Raw genomic sequence first — 21,443 nt, 5'->3', positions numbered from 1 at the left:
AACAGGGACAATTTGACTTCTTCTTTTCCTAACTGAATACCCATAAAGGGCCCTTTCTATGGAAGTTTTACTCTTCTTTCTGAACAGTGGGCCACCTCTACAGGACAGATACACTAAAGAAGGTAGATAAATCCAAGCCTGGCCAGGAACACATGAGCCATTCTGAATCTTCAGAATGGAAGTGGTTTAATACAGAATCAGAAGCTTACATGGCTCCTGGAAGGCAGGGGCTAAGGTGAGGGAAGAAGTTTCTAGAAATTCAGGAGTGCAAGAGTCACAGGGAAGCTCCCCTGCCCCCAGGTGTCTCAGCTGCCTGCACGACTGAAGTGGGCGAGTCTCAAGATGATATTCAGAGTCTGCTGGCAAACCCCACATCTGCCTCCTGCTGATGCTCAAAAGCCTGTCCTGTGCAGCCACCAGAAGGAAGCGGCTTCTCCTCACCTCCCTCCTCCCCAAATCAGGGCACAGGGTCTCTTGGGGCAGAATCTAAGAATCCACATCTACCGGCAAAGGAGTGTGGCAAGTGTCACGTCCAGGCTTTATGCTTCCAAGGACAGGGAGGAACCAAGAAGGGCTGGGATGGTGGCAAGTACCAACAATGTTCAGCACTTTAGAACACAGCAGTGAATCCTTACGTTAACTGCAGAAAAGCTCCATCTTTTTCCTCTTATGTGAATATAAAAGGAAGTTGTAAGATATGTGTCCTGCTCCCAACGGACTGATTTCTGCCCCTGTGGAATATGTGCACCCACCCCACCCCTGACGTCAGTGGACTTGAGCCTCCGAAGCCAGCCGAAGCCAGGTGGAGGAGTGAGGCTAAAGGAGGAGCAGGGCTTGGCAAGGCCAAAACCCTGCCCTGGCCGCCCCGTTGGCCCTGAGGGATTATTTCCACAAATGCATGTGCTTAAGTGCTTCAGTTCTATGGCAGGAGAACAGGACACGGAATTACTGATGCATGAGGACATGTCACTTATGAGCACTTGGCACTAACTCATATGCTCTGTCATAAGTGCCCTGACGTTCTCTTTTTCACGAACACTGGTTTGTCTGTTATGTTGAGGCAGCTTGAGGGGAGGAGCTAGGTCCCCTATTTCTTAAAGATCTCCCCTCAATGCTGATAGTATCCCTAAAGCCAGAAAGGTGATCCCATAACAAGAGAGTTGCCTCTGTTAGAGCAGGGGGAGTGGCCAAGCTCAATTTGAGCATGTGCTAACTACAGAGTGTCGCTCTTAAGGTTTAGTGGCATCAACCTACTAACAAAATAGGGCAAACAGCCAGAAGAGGAAACTGTCCCCCACGCATTCCAACAGCAGGCTCTCACTTGCACGTCCTCTCAAACCTAAAGCTCTCCCATGTTGCCTGGATCAGCTGCGGGGGACTTTGTGAGCAAGCCCCAGCATCAAGCTATAGCCCCAGAAATTTTAACCTACTTCATGTATTCAGCCAACTGCAAAGACAATCCCTTCTGCAGCTTGAAAAAGCAGTGCTTTACCTCCCAATTACACTGTCACTACTCACAGTATTTACTTTTTACTTTTGAATATTACAGAAGGGCATGGGCGTTTCTATGCCTGCAGAGGGAGGCCTTGGTTTAACAGTTTGGGAAATCCCACTCTAGAACATGCACTGTAAGACATTTCAACAATAAGAAATCACACAGACGAAAGACTAAAGCAAATGTTAGGTGTGCCTAGAAGGTCATAGAGCTCAAGATGCAGAATTCTGCAGGTTACAAAGCATCAAAGGATGGAATGAGAGGCAAAGCCAGAGGAAAATCATTTCACATCTGGAAAATTCACAGGAAGGATAATACAGCATGATAGTCTGCAGACTAAAAGTTTACAAGCCAGATAGGAGAAAAAAAGGAGCCACGAATTACTCAAGTCTCAGATCATTCAAATTGACACCCCCATTCCAGTCGCTGAGCATCACCCCTGGAGCCTCGGTCAGGGCCCTATTGTCTCCAGTGAATCACAGGACACGCTGCCGGGGAGCAAGAGCAGTGAGGGTTTCTGGGTTCCTCGGCTGGAGCTGCAGCTCCTGGGGTCGGGGTAGGGGCCGAATAAGTGAGGCTATGCAAAACCCCAGTCCTCCAAGGGCATCCCACCGTGGCAGCTGGACCATCTGAAGGCAGAGGGCCAAGAGCAGGTACATCCAGGAGGCGGTCTCTGGCCCCCAGTGGTAAAAGAGCAGCCGGAGTTGCCAGCCGGGCGTACAGGCTCAGATGGGATGAGACATCTCGGGGCACGGGCATTTTCTAGCACTCTCACATCACTGATGATATCATAAATAACAAAGGCTCTGAGTACAGATACAGCTCATCGACTGAACTCCTTACAGCCCCCCCTGGGGTCTCACTGAAGACCCCTGTAAGAAACCAGCCCTGGTTCTTAGGCATCCTGTTTAGCATTAGAATCTGGGCAGGTTTTAAAACTCAAGTATTTGGACATGGAAAGCCACAAACTTACTAGACTGGCTCTGTTCCAGTTCCAACAAATACACACTTTAATGTAATGCAGTTAACGGTAAATAAAATCACACCTGAGGCTTTGAATGAATCGTTGCGATTAACTTTATTAATATTTTAAAATATGAAAACTGTAAAACATAGTATTTATGTAAACACCTGAGGACTGTTCAAGTGGGTACAGCATCTTCATACAAACAACTTGAAAGAAGACCAAGTTTAAGTAAGAATCTTTTGACATATAAGGAATAACATAAATGAAGCTATTCTTTAAATAGTTGCATTCATGTCTAAAGTACATTTGGTTTTCTAAAAAGAAAATGTACATTCTTGCCCCTGGTGAATATTTTATTGGCATTTACAACAAATGGCTAATACTTTTATAACTGATTCTCATAGCTTATAGACGTTACATCAAAGTTACACAAAGTAATAACAATAAACATATAGCACCATTTCCTCTTCAAAGTTCTAACTTATAAAATAAAGCCCCAAACATGGCTGGGCATGGTAGCTCATGCCTGTAATCCCAGCATTTTACAAGGCCGAGGTGGGCGGATCACCTGAGGTCAGCAGTTCGAGACCAGCCTGACCAACATGGAGAAACGCCATCTCTACAAAATTAGCTGGGCGTGGTGGTGCATGCCTGTAATCGCTGAGGCAGGAGAATTGCTGGAACCAGGGAGGCAGAGGTTGCAGTGAGCCGAGATCGAGCCTATTGCACTCCAGCCTGGGCAACAAGAGTGAAACTCCATCTCAAAAAAAATAAAATAAAGCCCCAAAGAATAAGTCTGAACTAATATATCTTTCGAAGTGTAGCAGAATAAATGGCTCAGAACTAAGCAAATTAATTAGAAACATTGCATAGGACAGAGAACTTCCCTGTATGGAAACGAATCTACAGATTGTTTCATATCCCCTGAAGAGTAAGCTGAGAGGTACTGGTGATAGCAAACGATGGACATATATTTTTTACGAAATCGAAACATCTAACTATATACACAGTTCGTCATTACCTCTGTGGCAGTGCAAAGTGCCAGATTAAATTCAAGAAAAAAGAAGATTTACTTGTGTGTAAACCTACAGGTATAAAACAACACACAAATATGGTAAAGTACCATATGAGGAATAAACACATATAATATATATCTTCAAAAAATTTGGACACTGGTATCTTCATATAGAGATGTAAGAAAAGAACGCCTAGTTAAATGTCCAAGCTTAGTGAAAATACGGAAAGTTTTAAAATAATAAGTATTTTACTGAAAAAATTTAATCTTACTCCATCCAAACAACCCTCGTAGTATAAATATCTCCTGCATAAAATGACAATTCTATCCTATAATTTAAAAAAATTATCAAAAACTGGTTAAGAACACTTTATGAAAGCTTATAAGCTTTATAAGCTTGCTTTTTTCCTTTAAATATGATCAAATACAACATACAGAGAAATAATAAAAGGAAAATAATTTATATGGCTATTCCCTTTCTAGATATACTGATAGAACATGAACAGAACACCACAGAGTATGAGACAAAACATCCGAGAAAAGATGGTATCTACAGGTGCACCTTTAAATTCTCTGGTGAGGAAAAATTCTCATGGATTTAATTATAGAAGTTGCCAATCCCTGATATTTTCCCCTTTGGGATTTAGCTGTTTTGGTTCTAGATATAAAGATTAACCAAAATCAAAGGTTTTTCTCTGTTAACTACATTAAGTATATTTGTAAACTGTACAATGAAAATTTAAAAAGACATAAAGAACTGTCAATTTGAATATGCCAATACTAACATGTTAAATGCTTTTTAAAGAAGTAGACTGGGGGAGTGGTGGCTGTGCCTCCCGAGGCTGGTTGGTGACTCCAGGAGAAAAAAAAAAAGTTGACTGAACTGTTAATACAGTTCTGCAATTCTGATAAAACACTTTTATAGGAACTGTCTACAAAACAAAAACTGCTGAGAAATACTTTTAAATTAAAATGTTAACAGTACACCTGAGAATTATGTCCAATCTAAACTTACACATATTTTTTTCAATTGTATTTTCCTTCTTTAAGTTTTTCAATGTAGTAACACAGCTTTAATGCTGGCCCCAGCTTCAGCCCCATATACTTCATCATCACATCACTCTTGAGTAGGAACAGAGCCTTCCCATCAATTTCCTACAGAGAGAAGGAAATCATACTCATTAATAATGCTTTCGTATCAAGTTATTTATACATAAGAACATGTAAAATAGAGCAGCTGTATACTCCGGATATATATTCTCTGAATATGCTTTATTTCCTGAAAACTATTAAAAATATAATTTATATACTGAAGCATCATTTGATAATTTATGAATTTAGTTTAAATTTTAAGAAAAAGAAAATTTAACCTTGTATCTTCAAAAAATGTCCCAAGTATCCAACAATCTGACTTTAAACACTGTGTGTTAAATAAAATACTAAACATATCTATGACAAAGGGTCAAAAACTATTAATGATAGAAATGAATTTCAGATGATCAATAACTTTCTGAGAAGGGCCAGGTATATGTCAATATCAATGCAAACTGTAAATGTGCTATACAGTGTTGTCATTATGTTGAAGGCTAATCAGTTAGTTGTCTGAAGCTGGTTAGATGCTAAAACTAATTACTGATTTTCTTGCAATAGTGAAAAGGGTACCTCAGATAATAGATCACTCATTTGATTTGTTAGAAAACACTGAAAATATTACTTAATAGTCACAAGGCATCCTCCTAAAATTCTTTATCACCTTAACCAATTTATGTTATGGAAGCATATTATTTGGTATTTGTGAGTTCCTGTTTAAAAGGATGTACTTAATCTTATACAGTTGCTGGATTCACTGGAGGAAGGCCACCCTGTAATAGCCTGTGGTCAACCCCTCCTACTCATGGTCCTGGTGCTGAGCTGGGAGCAGGTCAGGGAGGATCCTTGTATCTGTCGTTACAAAGGGGAGGTACACCTGAGAGTTGCAATGCTGAATCATTGTATCTTGAGAAGGTGAAGCAGTTTGTATTTTAAGCACCTGGATACTCACTTAAAGAACAGACCATTAATCTACCATTTAAGGAACTAATATCTTGGGAAAAATAACCTTTCTCACATATGGAAAAATCAGTTGATAGGGTTCCCCCACCATCCACACAGCATCCAAATGAAGGGCCTGCACAGAGGTCATTCAAAGGCATTACGGCAGGAAAACCGGATCAAAAGATACATTACATGTTGCCTGAAGAGGTCGGCGAGGGGGCCTGATATCTGAGGATCTGTATGTTTCATAAACTGTATCACTTCATCCACAGACCAGGTTGAAGGGTCCTTAGAGAAGCCTTGTTTCAGGACACTGGGATCAGGTACAGCTATATAACTTGGAGCTTCAATGGGGGGGGAAAAAAGACAAATCATACTTGACCTGATCATTATCCTGAAAGAAGAGATGTTAGGTAGGGAATAATGGTCTCATTCCTGGAACCTTCTGTTAAGTTCCCCAACAAGGTCTCAAGACTCCAACTGTGAAAGCTTATACAAAGATGATGTGAGGATGGCTACATAAGAGCATCCCATCTGACCTCCCCCAAACAACAAAAGCAGGTTCAGAAGTTACCTTAAAGCTTCAAAGATCACAAAACAGACTGAGCAATCCAAGGCCTCTTTGGCCACAAGCAAATACAGCAAAAGATCTGTTACTTGGGTAAAATTAGGTTAATCTAATCTAACCTATGACTTCTCTCTTAAGTCTTCCAAGGAATTTCAATCTCTATCTATCTGTCTAGATTAGGTTTATTTTACTAACTAAATCCGATAGAAATTCCCCAAATTTACAGTTGGTTTTATTTTTTTTGTTTGTTTTGTATTTTTGTTGCTGTTTTGGTTTTTTTGAGACAGGGTCTCACTCTGTTGCCCAGGCTGGAGTGCAGTGGCACAATCACGGCTGGAGTGCAGTGGCACAATCATGGCTCACTGCAGTGTTGACCTCTTGGGTTCAAGTGATCCTCCCACCTTGGCCTCCCAAGTAGCTGGGACTACAGACACATACCACCACTCCCAGCTAATCTTTATATTTTTTGTACAGACAGGATTTATCCATGTTGCCCAGGCTGGTCTCAAACTCCTGGGCTCAAGCAATCTGCCCACCTCAGGCCCCCAAACTGCTGGAATTACAGGCATGAGCCACCACGCCTAGCCAAATTTAGTTTTCTAATTGCCTAAATGTGTTCACTTTAATCAAATAATTTCAATAATCCTATTATTTTTGATAAACAAAATAGTCCTTTTACCAAATCTCTCTGATGTATCCAATAAGAATATTTTTAGCATCACTTTACTCTTTAGATTCCTGTCTCTCATGGCTTAAATGCTTATCTGAATTTTGTTGTTGTTGTTGTTGAGACGGAGTCTTGGTCTGTCGCCCAGGCTGGAGTGCAGTGGCACAATCTCAGCTCACTGCAACCTCTGCCTCCTGGGTTCATGCCATTCTCCTGCCTCAGCCTCCCGAGTAGCTGGGACTACAGGCGTTCGCCACTACGCCCGGCTAATTTTTTGTATTCTTTAGTAGACACGGGGTTTCACTGTGTTAGCCAGGATGGTCTTGATCTCCTGACCTCGTGATCCGCCCGCTTCGGCCTCCCAAAGTGCTGGGATTACAGGCGTGAGCCACCGCGCCTGGTCGCTTATCTGAATTTTGAAGAAAACAAGATTATTTTCTGCTAAACTAGGTCAGAAATAACTTTAACATTTAATTCCTTTATCATGTTTAATTGCATAGTAATAGATATTTTGGTTGAAGGTTTATACATTAAAAAAATACATAACTGAGACATGAAACAATTTAAATGCTCATATCTCAAATGGTCTTAGCTGCACTCTTTACTAAGTTGTGATGAAATCTGTGTCCTGACAAGTATTCATTTACTCAACCAGAGCCCTTAACTCCCTAAAGTTAGTGTGTGATAACTGAAGTGAATTTTGTACTTAGCTAGGAAGATTTGTTTCTCTAACCAAGGACCGTCAACACAAATTAGATGGTTTTTTGTGTGTGAATTAGCCAAAGGAGTACCCTTTCTTTCCTACCCTCTGGGCTATGGCCATTTTAGAAGCATTTTAAGTACTTACCTAGGGGAAGGATAAAGAAAAACAGAAAATAAAAGAACTTATAGTGGTTAATTTTTTGTGTGTAGCTCTGAATTTTATTTCTTTCCAACACCACAACGATGATGTGAAATAAAAACTCTATACCAAAATATATTGTCCCCTTCACTCAAAGAAAAAAATGTTGGCCATATCTACAGAGAAATTCTGCTGAGCTGTATCGACCCAAGTAAAAATGATGACGGTGTAGACCACGCTGTGCCTAAGGCATTCTGACAATTTAGACAGAAACACTATCTCCTTTAACTCAACAAAGATACAATGTAACATGAAAAAAATCATTGGCAAAGTTAATCATATCTCTAATTTAACTTATATTTTTGTGGAATTTCTGGTTTCTGTCATAATCTGGTACATTTATGTTTTGAATAACATGTAACTAGTTTTACAGTTTACTGCAGATAAACTATATGTAAAAAGATATGATTTGGGGTATAAAATTAATTTTATACTAAAAATAAAACCATAAGATTTTCTATTTTTAGTCTATTATGAAAATATAATTTAATTGGGCCTACACCTTCAAAACAATCAGAGAAGTTTGCAACCATTACATTACTGTTATTCAAATAATTACATGAAACAAACTAATCATGTGAAAAATAATCAAAATCCAGTCATGCTTTTCTCCTGAATGGCTCTGTCTTATATACACTGGCATATCAATAAATAAGTATAATGAAAGTATGAAAGTGATCTGATTCCCCCCGACATCACTGGATTTCTTTCCTATAATAAAGATCAGCAATATTTTTCATTCGAATAATGGGACAAGGCAGGACAGGAAATTGTGTGAGCATCACTGGCTGTCAGGAGTGGAATCAGCTCTAGGTAACAGTTCAAATGCCTCAAAAATAATAGTAATGGCACCTCTAGACAGTTTCTAATGGAAATAAGTATCTGTTCTTGGGAGATGTAAGTACTACAGAAGTTAAGAGTACAACCCTGGAGTCAGAGTGTTTGAGTTCAAGGACTGGCCCAGCCACTTTTTAGCTGAGGGACCTCAGCCAAATGACTTCAAATTTCTCACCTGAAAATGCTTGCCAGCACCTACATCTCAAGGAATTGTTGTAACAGTATAATGTAGGAGGCCATATGAAATATTATATGCCTGGCATATGTCAGATAGTGATGAAGATGATGATTATTTCTATTACCAGTAAGTAAATTACTAGAAAGCAATGTTATTACTATTAGTCTCTACATTCCTAAGAAGACCAGAAGCCAGTCTTCTGAAGCCCCAATACTGGCTACCTTAGCACAACAGTGTTTGACATACATTTCGAAGTGAGATACTCAGCATTAGAAGTAATCTTATACTGAAGGCCTATCTTCAAAAGGTCAAACTTTGTGAAAATACTTGAAAATACAGAGTATACTAGCCCTTATGGAATAAGCATCTATTGTTAGACACCGCAAACCATGTCACTCTAAAAGCAGAGAAAATCTCCAGAAGGGATGGGGCTGACAACATTAAATGTGTCATGGGGTGTGCACAGTGTGGTTGCCCATAGATAACACCCATGATCAAAGGCAAGGGTTCCCACTTCCTACACTCCTCAACTTCGCCTACGTGCCTACCTGGAGAAAAAGGACAAGACACTTATTCCCAATCTCACTCTCCTGCACCCTTAATCCTTCAAAGGTACAGGGTATTAGCCCTCTTTGCACATTGAAGGCTGTTTTGGCTCCTTCTTTCTTTCTTTCTTTTTTTTTTTGAGACGGGGTTTTGCTCTTGCTGCCTAGGCTGGAATGCAATGGCGCAATCTCGGCTCACTGCAACCTCTGCCTCCCGGGTTCAAGCGATTCTCCCGCCTCAGACTCCCGAGTAGCTGGCATGACAGGCATGCAGCACCACCATGCCTGGCTAATTTTGTATTTATTTTTAGTAGAGACAGGGTTTCTCCATGTTGGTCAGGCTGGTCTCGAACTCCCGACTTCGGGTGATCTGCCCGCCTCGGCCTCCCAAAGTGCTAAGATTACAGGCGTGAGCCACCCCGCGCCCGACCTGTTTTGGCTCTTTCTAAATGGCAACAGGATGTTGCCCTACTTATACACGTCATGTCTTCCTGGTGGATCTGAGGAAGGATGTAGAGAATGAGGAAATGGTGTGGCTGTGGTAACAAGATGCCAGCCCGAATCCAGGAGTCAACACAGGCTAAGGCCAGGAAAGGTCTCAAGAGAGACTAAGAAAAGTGTACAACAGAAAGGAGAGGGACTGTCTTTCCAGGCCTCAGAGTCATGAGAGGTTTGTGAGTCCAGACAGTACCCAAGCAAATGATAAATTACAACTGCTCAAGCACTACTAATCTGAGAAGTCTCTATCAGAGACATGGTTGGTGATCCAGATCCCCAGAGACAGTTCTGTGCTGTCAAGAGGACTGGAGGATCCATAATGGTCTGACCTGACAGTGATGTGAAAGGGAGGACTCAGCCTCCCAAATTTTAGCACTTTCTCCAATGTGATACTCTCAGGGGATGCTGTTAGGTATGAAAATCTCAAGGCAAAAGACAAACACATTGAGAGCCACTATTTTTGAACATACCTTCACTTTTCCTCTGCATTTGGAATTTAACTTCATGGGGAGTGCTCTTGGGGGATGATTTGTCCCCAACTAGTAGTGAACTTGTGGTGCCTGGCACACTTTGAGAAAAATCCTGGGAGACTGAAGTATGAATATACATAGGATTTCTACAGGCAGGATTCAAACAATTTCCTGAATTTAGTGATGAGCTCTCAGAATCTTCTGAAAGATTTTCCTCTTTGGGAATGGCATCTCTCCCAGCAAACAATGGTTCTTCTACAGGGAAAAAGACAAAGGAGGCTATCTTCAATAGACTTACAATTCAAATACTACTAAAAGGTAAAAAATTTCATCCCTAGCAAGTTCACTTAACTTGTGCTATACTGAACCACAATGCTCTAACACAAAGTTCGTGGCTATCCTCTCCTTGGTATGGATGCATGCACTGATTGATTGACTGATTGAGACAGAGTTTTGCTCTTGTTGCCCAGGCTGGGGTACAGTGGCACAATCTTGGTTCACTGCAACCTCCACCTCCTGGGTTCAAGCGATTCTCCTGCCTCAGCCTCCCGAGTAGCTGGGAGTACAGGTGCCTGCCACCATGCCGGGCTAATCTTTTGGGTTTTTTTTTTTTTTTTTAGTAGAGACAGGGTTTCATCATGTTGGCCAGGCTGGTCTCGAACTCCTGACCTCAGATGATCCACCCAACTTGGCCTTCCTTGGTATTTATATTAATGGACATTGTCCTACAGTCCAAAGTGATTCCATATCACCTATATTTTTCATAGTAACTTACTATCATTTGCCAGTCTTGCCACCAAGACTATAAACACCTCACTATAGCATTTGTTTTTAGAAATGCAGTTCTTCATTACTATTTGTTATAATATGATCATACAGTTGGTTTCTAACATTTGTTTACTACTTGGGCAGTTAACACATTCTCTGGAGAAAGGCAGCAGGTTTTTCTATTCTTCTTTCTACCAATTTTTAGCAATACAAAAGTGAAGGAAAAAGGTTATTAGGTTATTATAATTTTTTTTTCTATGGAGAAATAACAGCTGTGCACTTCTGAAGGGAATGAAGTGTTCAACAAAGCTGTCCAAGTAGTAGCCTAACTGCCAAACTTATTTAGGCAAATTTACCTCTCTACCTCCAATACTACCACCCCAAGAGTATACACAAGTGGTAGCAGAGAAACATTTCTTCCCAATCCTGGGGGGTGTAAATGCTATTTACCTTCAGATGCACACTCCTTTGTTTTGGGGAGCTTAGGAGAGAGAGGAACAACATATGGTACAGATTGCTGAGGAGATCGTTTGGTGCTTTGCCTTTCTGTTACATCTTCTTTTGCTGTTCTCAAAGAAAAAACAGTTGTCTGTTATAACGAACTAATATACTCAAGCATTTTCATATCATCAGCATGAAACACTTGTTTCTACATCATTTGCCTACAATACCTTCATTGACAACTTCTCAATTATTCGATGTTCTTGAATAACATGTGTCTATTTCATCCTATTTTATATTTTCACTGAAATAATATTCAAGAGTTAAAAGCATTTAACTCTTAATATGGGGTTATCAGATCTTTCTAAATATCTCACAAGGCAGTGAGGTAACCCATTAAAATGTGTCTAAAATGGCCTGGGAAAACTGCTCCCATGAGCAGGAGGAGTTAAAACTTCAGAGAAATTAAATAAAAGATATGGTATAATGAACATCCATTTTGTTAAGTAACAATCCTGGCTTAGAGCTACCCTTAAAACCAGTCTACTGCTTACTTATCATTCAACCAAATGCACTTCTCCCTAAAGGACCACTCTGTAAAACATGATCCTGAAAGTAAAGACAGCTTTAATCATCAATTATACCCTAAGTATCAACAAATATCCTGATTTAACCTCTAACTAAAAGGACAAATAAGGTATAAGAAAAATCTTAAAAGTCTGATAGCAAACCTCAAAAGAGAAGAAAGATTGCAATGAGTATCAAAGTCAAACTTCATCTGGTTCAAAATTTCGGCTGAGGGCCAGGCATGCTGCTCAAAATGTTATGATGAGTAACCTTTAGTTCAATCTAGTTACTCAGTGAATCCCAATAAGTCCGGTAGAGCTCTTGCCACTTTAGTTTTATTTTTAATAATGGACTATAAAACCAACAGGCAAAACATATCTCAAATTTCTACAATTAATTAAGACATTAAATTCTAAGGAAAGAAATAATTGGCTTTTCATACCAACTTAATATGGAAAATTCAAGTTCTAAAATATAGTTTTCTATAAATGTTTATTTCCCTCAGAATCTCAGCAAGATTAGAAAACGTCTTTATCATTTATATGTAATGTACTAATGCTTTATGAAAAGTTTACGAAGCTGAGTATGCTCTACTATTTGGGGCTGAAACAAATATAAAATTGACTCGACTTCTGCTTCTGGGTATTGTAGTAAGGCTAAGGGAGGAAAGTGTTCCTACAGAGATAACTAGGAAAAGCCAGGTAATTTACAAAGTATTTTTTAAATCATCAGAGAAGCACTTCCAGGATGACTGATCAAAGACCTCCAAAAATCTACTCCTTCATAAAAACATTGAAAACAGTGGCAAAAACTATGAAAACTAACTTTTTCAAAACTCTTGAAATTAAAGACTTCCCACAATCCAAAGTGTTTAAGAAAAATGAATGGATCTCAGAAAAAAACAGCAAATTCTATGGCATTTTAACTTGCCTTAATATAATCCCCCTCACCCCATTTTCACAGTAGCCTTGAAAACCAACACTTCACAACTACGGCAGGTGTGAAAAACAGCCATGCAATAGTCACTGGATGGGGACATAATGGTTTTGGAGCTCTCCAAAAGCCCCATGCCCAGAGAACTATCACTTAGACCAGTCTTGAAGCTCACTGAAAAGCTCCTTTTCAGGGTTTGTCTTTATTTGACCTAAATTACAGCTTGTTCTATGTGAACAACCCCATCTCCAAGGCATCTGATGGGGGAAAATGGTGGCAACTGTTTAACTTTGCAGCTGCCTGAGACCATATTACCAGTCAGGGCTAACAATAGGCTGGCCAAAAAGCTTAAAAGGAAAAACTGGGTATAAGATGCCCCCTAGGAGACTTTGAAAAACACAGACATATTCCTGGGAATCTAGATAGTTCACATGCATGTGCTCGGATGTATATATGCATGCCCAGGAAAGACATGAGAACAGCCTAATCTTTCATCTCTGGCTGACCTTGAGGCTCTGCACAAAGTCGACTTACAAGCTGCCTCTTGGAGCACTGACGTTATGTCCCAACACACACCCCTTGGCCAAGGCTGGGAGATACACTGGTTCCAGGTATTTAAGGAAATTTCTACCCAATCATTAACCACATTAAGCTAACCAAGCAGACTTCAGTGACCACTCTTAACAAAGAAATACATCCTTTACAGAATTAGTCCAGGAAAAGTCACTAAACAGCACCAGCAACAACAACAAACCCTAGGGAGAAGGGAATCTGATTTCCAGAGTTGCCATATTATATGATTTTTAAATGTCCAGTTTTCAACAACAAAAAACATGAGACATGTGAAGAAACAATATGGTCCATATAAAGGGAAAAAAATCAGTTAACAGAAACTGTCCCTGAGGAAGTCCAGACATTGGACTTACTAGACAAATACTTTATTTTGGGACACAGTCTCACTCTGTTGCCCATGCTGGAGTGCAATGGCATGATCTCAGCTCACTGCAACCTCTGCCTCCCAGGTTCAAATGATTCTCGTGCCTCAGCCTCCCAAGCAGCTGGGATTATAGGCACATGCCACCACACCTGGCTAATTTTTGTATCTTTAGTAGAGAGAGGGTTTCGTCATGTTAGCCAGACTGGTCTCAAACTCCTGGCCTCAAGTGATCGTCCCACCTTGGCCTCCCAAAGTTCTGGGATTACAGACGTGAGCCACTGCACCCGACCTAGACAAATACTTTAAATCAACTATTATAAATATATTCAAGGAACTAAAAAATGAAAATCATGTCTAAAGAACTAAAAAAAGGCCAGTGTATTAGTCCATTCTCATGCTGCTAATACATACCTGAGACTGGGTAATTTATAAAGAAAAAGAGGTTTAATAGACTCACAGTTCCACATGGCTGGGGAGGACTCACAATCATGGCAGAAGGCAAAGGAGGAGCAAAGGCACGTCTTACATGGCAGCAGGCAGAAGTGCAGAGCAAAGCAGGGAAAGCCCCTTCTAAAACCATCAGATCTCATGAGAACTCACTCACTATCACAAGAACAGCATGAGGGTAACTGCCCCCATGATTCAATTACCTTCTGCTGGGTCCCTCCCATGACATGTGGGGATTATGGGAACTATAATTCAAGATGAGATTTGGGTGGGGACACAGTCAAACCATGCCACCTCATCTCTATTAAAAATACAAAAATTAGCCAAGTGTGGGGGCACACACCTGTAGTCCCAGCACTCTGGAGGCTGAGGTGAGAGGATTGTTTGAAACTGGGAGGCAGAGGCTGCGGTGAGCCAAAATCACACCACTGCACTCCAGCCTGGGTGACAGAGCAGGACTCCGTCACAAAAAAAAAAAAAGAGAGAGAGAGAAAAAAAATAGGAAGTTAAAAGACAACCCCAAAGAATGGGATAAAATATATGCAAAGCATATACCTGATATAGGACTTGTATCTAGAATATACAAAGAACTCTTATGACTCAACAAAAAATGAAACCAATTAAAAATGGACAAAGGATTCGAACAGACATTTCTCCAAAGATATACAAATGGCCAAAAAGCACAAGAAAAGATGCTCATCATCAACTATTGGAAAAATGCAAATCACACCATAATGAGATACCATTTCGCACCTGCTAGAATGGGTATAATAAAAAAGATGGACAATAACAGGTGTTTACAAGGAGAAATTGAAACCTCATTCACTGCTGATGGAAATGTAAAATGGTATAGCCTCTGTGGAAAAGTCTGTCAGGTCCTCATCAAGTTAAACAGAGTTAACCATATGACCCAACAATTCCACACCTAGGTTTGTACCCGAGAGAACATGTATCCACACAAAAACTTATATACAAATGTTCATTGCAGCAGCATTCCTAATAGCCAAAAACCGGAAACAATCCAGAAGTGCATCAATTGATAAATGGATAAACAAAATACAATATAGCCATACAACAGAATATTATCCAGCCATAAAAAGGAATGAAGCACTGATACATGCTACCACATGGGTGAACCTTGTAAACACAGGGTGGGCACGGTGGCTCACACCTGTAATCCCAGCATTTTGGAAGGCCAAGATGGGCGGATCACTTGAGGTCAGGAATTCGAGACCAGCCTGGATGATGTGGTGAAACCTGTCTCTACTAAAAATACAAAAATTAGCCGGGCGTGGTGGTGGGCACCTGTAGTCCCAGCTACTCAGGAGGCTGAGGCAGGAAAATCGCTTGAACGCTTGAACCCTTGAACCCAGGAGGCAGAGGCTGCAGCGAGCTGAGATCACACCACTGCATTCCAGCCTAGGCAACAGAGCGAGACTCCGTCTCAAAAACCAAAACAAACAAAAAAACACACTATGCTAAGTGAAAGAAGCCACACACAAAGACTGCATATTATATGATTCTATTAACATGAAATGTCTAGAATAGGAAAATCCATAAAGACAGAAAGTCAATAAATAGTTTCCAGTGGTGAGGGAGAAAAGACATTGAGGGATGATAGTTAACAGGTATGGGATTTCTTTTGGGGGTGATGAAGATAGTGGTGATGACTGCACAACTCTGTGAATACACTAAAAAATATTGAATTGTGTACTTTTAAAAGGGTGAAATTATTGTATGTGAATTATATCTCAATAAAGTTATTATAAGATCCTCAAGGTATAGCAGTCATAGGAACTAATAAAATCAAATTCCAGAGGGGGAAGAACCATTCTAGTCTAAACTGAAGATCTCATCATATTTTTTCCCTGTAGGAATTTGCTGACTCTTGGCACTACACTGAAAATAGAACTTGACACAGGCAGAGGACTATAACTAGGCAAAAATAAATCAAAAAAGATTTAGCAGCTTCACACAGCTGGAGTGACAAATCAGAAACTCAAACTCAGAGCTGGTTTTCCCCCATGGGACATTTGCCAAGTTCTGGAGCTATACAGGAAGCTGGGGAGTTAGGCTAAAAACTCTTAAAAGGCACGCTGAAATCTCTCACAGTCTCATGATGCTTAAGAAATAAAGACCCACCGGGGTGAAGAGGTCTAGCTCAAACACACAAGCCACCTAAACACAAGTGCGAAGTTGTGATAATACATGAGGAAGAAGGCTGAAGAGCTGAGCAGCAAACCTCTGAAGGAGGGAAGTACAATTCCCCATAGTCTTTCAAGGTTAAGGAGCTAGGGAATTCCCAGGTTCTCAATCAAAAGCCTGGGAAAGTAACACCTGAAGAATAGCGAGGAATCAGGAGATAGACTGAGTCTTATTAAAACTGCTATTCAGCCCCAACCCAGTTCAATCACTGAATGGAATGAGCCCTCCTTCTTTCTGCTTAAAAAAAAAGAAACTTTTTAAGGTAGAAATCTGGAGCTTCTGCAGATCTTTTATATACAATGTCCCACATACCAAAAAATAGTGGTAAACATGCAAAGAAGTAAGACCATATAACCAACGATTGACAGAAAAACTACTGGTGTCAGTAGACAAAGACTATAATGCAATTTTGATGAATATGTTCACGAAAACAGGAAAAATGGACAGAAAAGATCAAATAAAAAATTTCACCTGAGAATTATAATCTATTTTAAAAAGCAGAGAGCTGATAGGAAAGTAAATTGAGGCAACCACTTTGAAAAACTGTTTGGCAGTACCTACTAAAGCTTAATCTATGCATTTCCTGTGACCTAGCAATTCCCTCCAAGGTAGATACAGGAACAGAAAGACGTGTATAGAATGTTCATGATAATACTACTTATAAGAGTACAAAACATAACACTACTTATAAGGGCACAAAACAGAAAGCACTCAAATGGATACATACCACGGTAGCATATTTATACAACAGAATATTATACAACAATAAGAATGAATGATCTAACTATATGCAACAATACAGATGAATCTTACAAACATAATGATGGGCCAAAAAAGCTAGGCACAAGAGTAAATGGTGTATAATCCCATTTCTATAAAGTTCAAAAACAGGCAAAAGTAATACATGGTACTAGAAGTCAGGGCAGTAGGTATCCATGTGCGAAGTGAGGGGTAGTAGTGGATGAAAGGGGATTTGACACATTAGCAGTGCTTCTAGGGTACTAGTAATAGCTACTTTTCCAACCAGGGACTGGTTATACAGGCATGAAAATTAATCAAGCTACATTCCATGTACAATTTTCTCTATGTATACTATACTTCAGTAAAATGTCTTTAAAATTACTGCTAAAATGTGTAAATACAAGATTGGTCAGAATCAAAGTCTCCTAAGAAGAGCACTCTATTTTAAACTATTTTTGAGTCCCTTATTTTAAAAAATGTAAGAGAAATGGGATACTAGACATGAAATCTTAGTAATAACCAACCTCATAACATTTACATGCAACTTCTTTAACTACAAGCTGACTTAAGAAAAACCTAAGAGTTCCAACTCAAAGCCACTTTCAAATGGCTAAATTAAGCTTTCTGTGAGAGAAAATTAATAACCCTTAAAATAATGTAAAATATGTGGATTATTCAGTGTATTTTTTCAAATAGTTACCTATTATTATTGGATTAATCTGAAAATTCAAACATTCTGTGTTCAATTTAAAGAAGAATTACATTTTCTTTAAAATCTTTCAAAGAATGGGGTTTTGTAAATTACTGGCATTCTTAATGCTTTGTGTAAGAAATCAGGAAATTGGGCCTGGCATGGTGGCTCAGGCCGGTAATCCCAGCACTCTGGGAGGCCAAGGTGGAAGCATCACTTGAGGCCAGGAGTTTGAGACCAGCCTGGTCAACAAGGTGAAACTCCACCTCTACTAAAAATACAAAAGTTAGCCAGGCATGGTGGCAGGTACCTGCAATATCCCAGCTATTTGGGAGGCTGAGGCAAGAGAATTGCTTGAACCCAGGAGGCGGAGGTTGCAGCGATCCGAGATGGTGTCATTGCACTCTAACCTGGGCAACAGAGTGAGAAATCAGGAAACTGTACTCTCAGCATCTCCAACTCATATTTTTCCCCACATTACTCTTACAAACAGAAAACCTAGCAATACACAGACACCCCTCTTCCCACACAGGTGGCCCTTCCCTTTCTAGCCATCTTCCAAATTTCCTACCATTTTTGATGACCTCCTACCTCTCCCGAAGAAGGAAAAAAAAAAGGATAATATCACATGAAAACATGAAACTTCACTCTTCCTCTTCCCCCTAGTTCTGACAGCTAGCTTTTATTGCTCCTACTTCATGCCAGGCATAATGCAGGTTAAGAATTTACAAATACTTTCTTTCAATTTCACAACTAAAGAGGTATCCACTTTGCAGATAAGGAAACTGAGAACTAGAGAGGCTCAGTACTTTGTCTGTGGGCACATAGCTAGTTAACAGCAGGAACTGAATTAAAATGTAGGCCGGTCAGACTTTACACTCTTCCAGCATAGAGATTACAAGGCCAGGATTGGAACCCAGGTCTGACAAACTCCAACACCTGTGCTCTCCATGCCACTGCTTCTCCATGAACACTTTTGCAAGCATGTCACAGTATCATACCTTTATTTCAAAGAGACTCACTGGACAGCTACACCAGAGGGGAGAAACTGGAAAGAAGATTCCAGTTAGGAGCCTGCTTTTGGGAGCCGCGGTGGCTCAGGCCGGTTGCCCTGGCACTCGGGGAGGCGAGGCCACACGTTCGAGGCCAACCTGGTCAACATTGATTGAAAAAAAAAAAAAAAAAAAAGGAGCCTGCTTTACTAAACCAGAGAAGGGGTTAGTACCGTCTGAAGCAGGGTAGTAACAAGGAAATGGAAAAAAAGGGGATGGATATGAGAGGTGTCACTGTAGTAGAGGAGAAGGGTGTGGGTAACCAGGAGGACCAGAAAAAAAAAGTAGTAGCTAGAGACATGGTACCCACGCGTCACACTTGAGTGGCACGTGAATTAGAATCCCTGGACTTAAAAAGATAGTCTGATGGTACTCTGTATTTCCAGAATCAGCAGCACCTAGCCAGAAAACCATGCGGCAGTAACACCTGAGAATCTCAGCTACTCTTGAAAGACCCACATACAATCCTGCCATGATCGGTAAAACATAGTTAGCTTTCATAAGTCACATGAAAAAGAGACAAACCGCTCCCAAAAAGCAAAGAGCACTTGCATAAAAGCTGGAAGAGCTTTCTTGCTTTAGGGATCAGAAGCAAGAAACCCGCTTTTGGTTCTACAGGGCTATCTTATACCTACCCTCTCATTCAGGCATCAGTTTGGGGTTCTTATGGAAGAGAAGCAACCATGGTTCAAATGTCAAATCCAAGCATATCACAGGCTGGGTGTGAGGCTCACGCCTGTAAATCCTAGCACTTTGGGAGGTCAAGGTGGGAGGATCACTTAAGGTCAGGCGTTCAAGACCAGCCTGGCCAACATGGCAAAACTCTGTCTCCACTAAAAATATAAATATTAGCTGGGCATGGTGGTGGGTGCCTGTAATCCCAGCTACTCAGGAGGCTAAGACAGGAGGATCGCTTGAATCCGGGAGGCGGAGGTTGCAGTGAGCTGAGATTGCGCCACCACACTTCAGCCTGGGGCGACAGAGCGAGACTCTGTCTCAAAAAACACAACAAAACCGCATCATCATTTGTCAAATCTTGATGACTGCAACAAAATCTTTATAGCCAATGGGCTCAACATGCTTTGCTAACTTCTTAGGATTATAAAGGTCAGTAACTTTAAAGCCATACTTCAGTCTAATAGAGAATGTTTAACTCTGTGAGGTAGTCACAATGAAGCCAAACGTAAGTAATCCTTGGGCTTTGATTCTCAAGTTCATTATGAATACAAGAAATTACTCTCCTACTTTAAATGAACAAAAACAACTACATGTTATACATTTCTAATTAGTTCACTGTGGCTAAAATGTTTACTTTGAGGAGAACACAAGGAAAAACAATTATACAAGATTCTCAAGTTAAACAGAAGTATAAGAGTTTACATTTTCTCTCACCTGACTGATTTTTATCATGCTCTGCAGAGCTGTGAGTATGACCCCTGGAAGAACTAAAAGGCTGGCTACTCAAAAGGTTATCACACTGCAGACTGTGGCAGAAGTTCTCAAGAAAGCGAAGAGCAAATGATGCACTGTTCACTGGAGGGAGCTGGATGGAATGAGTTTCCCCATCAAAGGAGGCTATTGGGGAAAAAAAGGATGTCAAGAGTAATCTCAGAGAGATGAGAAATACAACACCAATTTTTTAAAAAAAATCATCACTTTAGGAAAGGTATTATAAGTCTAATTTGTGGTTTTTGTAATTCATAAAGGAATAATCTTAAATTACAAAAGCTCCTCTCATTCAAACACAATAGCCTGTATTGGTAAAAACATCCTCATTTGAAAATATTCTTAAGTCAACAACAACAACAACAGAAACTCACTGATCTATGTAACACTTCCTTCTATTCCAAATATTCCATGGGTATGAATGTTGTGGTGTCTGATCACAGCTACCAACTGTATCTTCTTGCTTAATGACTTCTTGAGTCGCATTTTTATTTAGAGCTTCTTATAGATAAAATATATTATCAACCAAGGTACTCTGCCTATAGTGAGCTTAACACAGCATGTAAAATGAAGAATCTGTGACTTTTGTCCCAATTTACATTATTCTGACATCATTTGTCCATTTTAAAAGTAAACTTTTCAAACCAGGGCTTAAAGTCTATAAATATATAACTCCTATAAATATTCTATTATACTAATATAATAAATATTACAGGCTAAGTGCAGTGGCTCACACCCGTAATCCCAGCATTCTGGGAGGCCAAGGTGGGCAGATCACATGAGGCCAGGAGTTCAAGACCAGCCCGGGCAACATGGCAAAACCCTGTCTCTACTAAAAATACAAAAGTTAGCCAGGCATGGTGGCACATGCCTATAATCCCAGCTACTCAGGAGGTTAAGGTGGGAGAATCGCTTGAACCTGGGAGGTGGAGGCTGCAGTGAGCCAAGATCACACCACTGTACTTCAGCCTGGGTGACAGAGTGAGACCCTGTTCTAAAAAAAGAAGAAGAAGAAGGAAGAAAGAAGAAGAGGAAGGGGA

The 21,443-nt window shown here is 40.3% G+C and overlaps 1 protein-coding gene across 3 annotated transcripts in view; it reads right to left on the bottom strand.

Annotated features, from left to right (window-relative positions):
* Window positions 1-2,554: 2,554 nt before the first annotated feature.
* SCML2 (sex comb on midleg-like 2 (Drosophila)) overlaps window positions 2,555-21,443 on the bottom strand; it is a 108,837-nt gene continuing 89,948 nt past the window's right edge. Inside the window, exons 11-16 of one of the 3 annotated variants that reach the window (XR_001001561.1) lie at window positions 20,350-20,532; window positions 11,394-11,507; window positions 10,176-10,430; window positions 5,704-5,855; window positions 4,263-4,632; window positions 2,555-3,197 (exon numbers count right to left, since the gene is read on the bottom strand). Coding sequence is in view for 2 of the 3 variants with exons in the window: in XM_011940219.1 (XP_011795609.1) it covers window positions 4,504-4,632; window positions 5,704-5,855; window positions 10,176-10,430; window positions 11,394-11,507; window positions 20,350-20,532 (833 nt within the window). In the remaining variant the exon portion in view is untranslated. Of the gene's footprint in view, window positions 4,633-5,703; window positions 5,856-10,175; window positions 10,431-11,393; window positions 11,508-20,349; window positions 20,533-21,443 lie in introns of all 3 variants that reach the window. The other 2 variants (XM_011940219.1, XM_011940220.1) reach the window with 2 other exon arrangements.

Source organism: Colobus angolensis, unplaced genomic scaffold (genome assembly GCF_000951035.1).
Source record: "Colobus angolensis palliatus isolate OR3802 unplaced genomic scaffold, Cang.pa_1.0 Scaffold188, whole genome shotgun sequence".
NCBI classification, from domain to species: Eukaryota; Metazoa; Chordata; class Mammalia; order Primates; family Cercopithecidae; genus Colobus; species Colobus angolensis.
The sequence above is the reverse complement of the archived record's forward strand: the minus strand, read 5'-3'. Positions and strand labels throughout refer to the sequence as shown.